Below are 6,000 nucleotides of genomic sequence, written 5' to 3' on the forward strand. Positions count from 1 at the left end.
TAGAAGATTCTTATTTAGATTGAACATATTTATTAAGAAAAAAAACAAATACCCTACAATAGCACTAAAACAAGTTTTATTGAATATATAACATACATTCCACAAATCCCAAAAATAGCACTAATAGACACATTTACAATATTTTAAACTAATTTTTAGAATTTGTTTTCTTAGGTTTGGGTTCTCTATATTACATTTAGTTTATAATTTTGAGAGACTAGGGTTTAGGATTTAGAAATAAGGGTTTAATTTTAAAACATGTGTTATTTTTGAAACTTTAGAGAGATAAAGTGGTAAATTTGGAAAAAGAACTTATTTTTGTGCTATTTGTGAGAATTGCCCTAAAACAAAACTGTTTTAATAAAGTTATAAGATTGATAAATTTGTTTAATGTGACACAATTAATCATTTCTTTATATGAAAAGGATTGTATAAGTTTAGATCATGTATCAATATATAATTTCAGATTTTTTTCTATAATTTAGAAAACAAAATCTGATATTGAATTATGATTTTTGTATATATCTATTAAAAAATACTATACATATCAGATTAAATTATTTATGTTTTGCACCATTATTTTGATCATAAGTGAATCTCCTCAATTATCTTCTTTTTCGCCTCTACTAGAAGAGAGACATCCATTACTATTTAATTATCCAATACAAGTTTTGACACTAGTTCTTTTCCAAGTACAAAACCGCGAAACCATTTTCCAATTACAGAACCACAAAACAAAGAATCAAAATCAGAACGTCTTTCAACGGCTCAGACTAAACAGAAGAAGGAAAACTTGCACCAATTTGTACTCCTTACTCTAGCTATTCCGGTCAGATTATTATATAGAGTTTCCTATTCATAACTATTAATGACATCAGTTTTAATAAAAAATATATATTTCGGGTCTAAAGTCATTTTTCAAATTTATGTTTTGGTTTAGTAAACAAGATATATTAGAGTAATTGAGGACCTTTTATGTGCTATTCAATGTAATTTTATATTTATTTATTTCTATATTTTAATTTTGACTAAGCTATTAGAACTGGCCTAATTTGTGCAAGACTTTTATAAGAGATATCATATGTTGACTTCTTGCAATCTCAAATGGTATATAAAAAGGGAGATTACCAATTGCTCTAAAACCAGAAAAAAAAAACAAAAAAAAACTTAGATTAATTTAGAGAAAAACAGCTACAAATACAATAATAATGTCGGAACAAAAAATTCAACTTGCTTCTCTTCTGTTACTTATTTGTCTCATTTTTCCTCAATCAAATGGTTATATTTTCGATCTCTGTTTCTTCATATAAAAAATATATTTAGAAAACTGAGTTAATTCATATTTTTTTTCCAGCAAAACAATGCATCTTCGAAGGCCAATGTGTAACTGTTGAAGACTGCAACAACATATGCAAAAGCGGGGAAGATCCATTCTTGTGCATGCGTTCAGGCCCAAATAGAGGCAAATGTTGTTGTTTGAAGAAAGATGGTTTTGTAATAGAATGATATATTCATATATTTTGTATATCAACACCTATCATAATATTTAAAACTAATAAGATAATAGTTATCAATTGCAAATTTTTTCACAGAAGTATGATAATTAATTACCATCATATACAAAAAGTTGAAAATATAAAAAACTATCATTGATGCTTTGTTTCTCCCATCTAAATTCAACCCCACACATTTCTCAGTAACCTTCCTCTTCATTACAAGTGAATCAATAGACTTCTAAAAATGAACAATTCTTGGGTTCACTCCTAAGGTGAACTCCTTTATTCACTTCTCCTTATTTTAACCAATATAAATATGAATCTTAACCACTTCATTTGTAAACCCAAACCAACATATAATTTTGTTTTAATTATAAAATCTAAACCCTAACCACTTTATTTGTAAACCCAAACGGACATATAATTTCGTTTTAATTATAAAATCTAAACCTTAATCACCTTATTTGTAAACCCAAACCGAGACATAATTTCATTCTAATTGTAAAATATAAACCGAACCAATAATTAACTTTCCTTAATTAAAAGTATACAGAATTTGTTTTCTTAATTTGTTTTGCTTTTTAATTTAATTTTTGATTTATTTTTTAAATGAAATAATTTATACACGATTTTAATTGGTTGAAAAGAAGAAAGTGAACAAAGGGGTTTACCTTAGGAGTGAACCTAAGTATTTTTCTCTAAAAATATGTGATGTGCATTTCTATGACTACGAAAGTTAGAAATGTTATACTATGACTTTCACGGCCAATATTTATATTCTATAAATACTATGATATAGAATATAACATGTGGCATAAAACACATGCTTTGACTGTTTTATGGATGGGGGCGGGGCTGATGACCTTCGAACTATATCATGCTATTGTTAATTGCTAATTGCAGACATTAACACGAATGTATACATGATTTCAGCTCGAAAAAAAGTGAGAGAGTAGAATTACATTTCGAGTACTATATAGTATGGACACTTTCCTCGTAACTGAACAAAGACTTTGAATGGCAAGTGCTCACATGAGAATATATGTTTCTTTTACACGGAAAATGAAATCTTGGGAATTAAATATTGACATCTATATAGTCGAGGTTCTTTAGAACAAAAATTAAGCAAGATTCAATAAAGGATATAGGTAATTTTCGTCGGAGACGAACACAACCCAAAAATAGATATCAGTTTGACAAGAACCTACTAGAGAATGAATCTATAGATGTCCATAGATTTATTAAGGCTATAAAAAGTACTCAAAAACCTAAATTATTGTCATCACCTGCTTTAGTTGAAACAAAGCATTATTGCTATGTTCTTTCGATTTTCTACACAATTCTACAATATGCTAAGTTACTAAACTGAGAACAACAATCATCTAATCGCTTATCAACATAGCAATTAGTAGAACTGGTAAGGTTGTGTTTTTTTTTGTCTTTATTAACATCTGCAAACCAATTTTATGGTTTTTAGGATGGGTGTGGATTGACACCAAGAAAGGTGTCGGTCGGCACCAATAAAATTTTGTTCGATTGGGTTTGTTTTAAATCACCAAGTTCGGCGGTTTGTTTTAGGAGACACTCTAAACCAAGATATTAAATGCTGGAAGTCGACCAATGACTTTGAGATCAGCCTCTTTTGTCATTTCCAGAGAGAAAAGAAAGAAGGAGAAGTTCCAGTGAGTCTTTGAGAGTTTTCAGAGAGTTCTTGGCCATTGTTTGAGAGATCTGTTCTACTGGGGTGGTGATTTGGAGCTAGGATTGTATTGGAGGCTTGTTGTGGTGTTGGTTTGTCGGTTATTGGTCAGAAACTTCCTGTTTAAGGGGTGAGTGCATGACCATGGCTGATCGAAGTTTGAGAATTCTATTTTTTCTGTATTCTATGAGTGTTTGATTGATTTTTATTGCTTGGTTATGGTTGTTTGTGTTTTCAATGGCTTATTGTGGTTTTTGGGTGAGCCTTGGCCGCATTGGAGGCGATTGGAGACGGAGATCTACAATGTTGATCATAGGAAAACGATTCTCGGCATCAATGTTGGTCGACACCTCAAGGGTGTTGACCGACAATAATGTGAGGACGACACGAGGGCTCTAACAAGTGTCGGTCAAAACAATAGGGAGGTGTCGGTCGACACAAATAAGGTTTTTGGGGAATGTCGAGCAGGCCTCACCTTCGTTAAACTTTCCTCATCCAAACCGAACTCCATCCGTTCTCCTACAATCCAAACACATAACAACATGCTAGTGTCGACCGTCTATGCCATACCACAATACAAAAACTTGATTAAATCAGAAACCAACTGTTAATTTCAAAAACCCACCATTGAGTATGGATCATGTAGCACCACGAAGACCCCCACCAAATTCCAGCCGAATCGGACTCCGTTTCATCCTCTAAACGTTTTCCCAAAGTAGCCTCCGTGAACTAGTCCGCGCAGCCCATATGCGAGTATTGGTGTCGATCGACACCACTATGATGTTGATCGACACAACAATGGAAATCACGAACAGAGCCACACTTCAAGCTCCCTTTCGCCACAAAACCCTAATCCTTTACAACCATAGATTTCCTAATTGATTAAACACCAAATAATACGGCTTACCTTGATAACAGCCATGAGAGAGCCTCCTCCTCTCTCATAATTCCCCACCAAGTTCCCATCCTTCCCTTCACACATGAAGAAAGTAGATCTCCCTTCTTCCCTCTTATGTTCCAACCACAAGGTCTCTTTCTCCAGCATCCTTGATACACAACGGAGGAGAAACTCCCCTCAAATCCACTACTTGATCTCCTCTTCTCCCTCACTAGGGCAGGAAACAGATGCGAGAAGGAGTCCCCAACTCGAAGTGGGCATTCTGCTTTTTATAGGAAACTTTAGTATTTCACCAAATCCACTAAACCGCACAAAACCGAAGAACAAACTAAACTGACAACCTGTAAACATTCCAAACCAACCACCAAAACCGAAACTCGGTTCACAGACGTTACACACTTGAAGGTAAAAGTTATTTGTTAGCAAGTAATATCTTACAGGTGATTTATAAATAGTTAAGTTGAGAATTTAGTTAATAATTTTATCGAAAAAAAAAAAATCAAAGCCTATTAGTACCTTGAATTCCCATTAATTGCTCATTAATTATATATAGTTTTCTTGTAGTTATAGGCGTGACCTTCCCTCTATTCTTTTCAGCCTACATCTTCGAAAGACGACAACAACTTTCTTTATAAATCTGAGCATGAAGGCACAAATTATCCATAATTTGATAAACATCTTCCAAAGACGACAACGTTCTCTCTTGCGCTTTACAGATTGTTTCAATTTTCTTATATTTGGGGATTTTTTGATTTTGATGACTTAGTTGAAACTTTAGAGTTTGATTTGTAGATTTTAAATCTAATAGGAATCAAAATTTCAGATAAATGAGGGTTTATAAGTTGTGGATTTAGATTTGGGAGTGCTTTAAACCGGTTTGTGTGTTGTTTGTGTTCTGTTCCATAAACAAAACTCATATCTTCTGTTCCATAAAACTTAAACTGACATTATGTTTAGTTGTTTGTGTAGCTCCAAAGGAACTCTTCTTCAAAATTGATCTTCTTCTTCGTATCACTCATGGTGGTTTTCTATTTTGTAGGGACAATCCGAGACTCAACCCTCAACAGTCTCATTTTCTTCATCATTTGTGTGTTGGTTATAGGCTGAAAAAAACAAAGAAGAAATATTTATATTTGCTCTTTTTTTTTTTTGCAAACCGGTCATGTTTTTTTTTGTGGTGAATCTTAACTTTAAGAATATATTTTTATGCCTGAAACTTCGTGTTTGGTGTCGGTTTTCTAATTGGCAGTGGCACTTGGGGAAGATACAATCTACTTTTGTTGATGATGTGTATGTTTTGTTGCCACTACCGATGAGGTAAGTTCCTTTTAACTTTTTTTGAATTTTTATATGATATGTGATTCTCTTTAGGTTCATTTGGGTTTGAAAGTTAAACCATTTTTTAATGGAGATAGAGCAGCTTTTCTTTTCTAAAACTGCTTAATTTTGTTTCGTATCTTCTTGTTTGCTCCAAGTTCTAGAGATAGAGAAGCTTCTCTTTTCTTCTAATCACAAGGCATATTAGTATTTTGTATGGTTAGTTAGTACATTAGGGTGATTGTTCTTGTTTTTTCTAAACGTTTAACTACGTTACAGGTTTTTGCATTGAGAGATAGTTGATAGTGAAATTAAGCATCAAACTTGTTTAGTTGGTTTGGTTTATGAAACATCAATTGGTGAGTCGTTAGTTGTTTGATATCCTGCTGGTTCATTTGTTCAGTTTCATGTTCAAGGCTTGTCTTACTTGCAGTTAGCATCTATTATTCATACTCATACTTGTTTTTCACTTTTTAGATCATGTTCAAGAGGTATAGAGCAAAGAATTAACAAATTAACTCTTCTATGATTCACAACTTTCAAGGTAAGTATTCTTTCCCATATACTCTTGTTAAACCTTTACGTCTGTA

The 6,000-nt window shown here is 32.7% G+C and overlaps 1 protein-coding gene across 1 annotated transcript; it reads left to right on the plus strand.

Moving 5' to 3' along the window:
* The first annotated feature begins 1,136 nt into the window (after positions 1-1,136).
* LOC147937200 (putative defensin-like protein 277) lies at positions 1,137-1,574 on the plus strand. The gene is made up of 2 exons (XM_087470282.1): positions 1,137-1,278; positions 1,355-1,574. The coding sequence occupies exons 1-2, from the start codon at positions 1,209-1,211 to the stop codon at positions 1,504-1,506; spliced, it is 222 nt and encodes a 73-aa protein (XP_087326408.1). The 5' UTR covers positions 1,137-1,208; the 3' UTR covers positions 1,507-1,574.
* The last annotated feature ends 4,426 nt before the right edge of the window (positions 1,575-6,000 follow it).

The sequence above is a fragment of the Camelina sativa genome, chromosome 10 (genome assembly GCF_030686135.1).
Source record: "Camelina sativa cultivar CO46 ecotype springtype chromosome 10, ASM3068613v1".
Lineage (NCBI taxonomy): Eukaryota > Viridiplantae > Streptophyta > Magnoliopsida > Brassicales > Brassicaceae > Camelina > Camelina sativa.

What these genes read in the sequence shown, in the direction of transcription:
- LOC147937200 (XM_087470282.1), top strand. Translation starts at nt 1,209, where the DNA reads ATGTCGGAACAAAAAATTCAACTTGCTTCTCTTCTGTTACTTATTTGT. An exon ending in CATTTTTCCTCAATCAAATG is followed by an intron (nt 1,279 to 1,354) that starts GTTATATTTTCG and finishes TTTTTTTTCCAG; the next exon opens with CAAAACAATGCATCTTCGAA.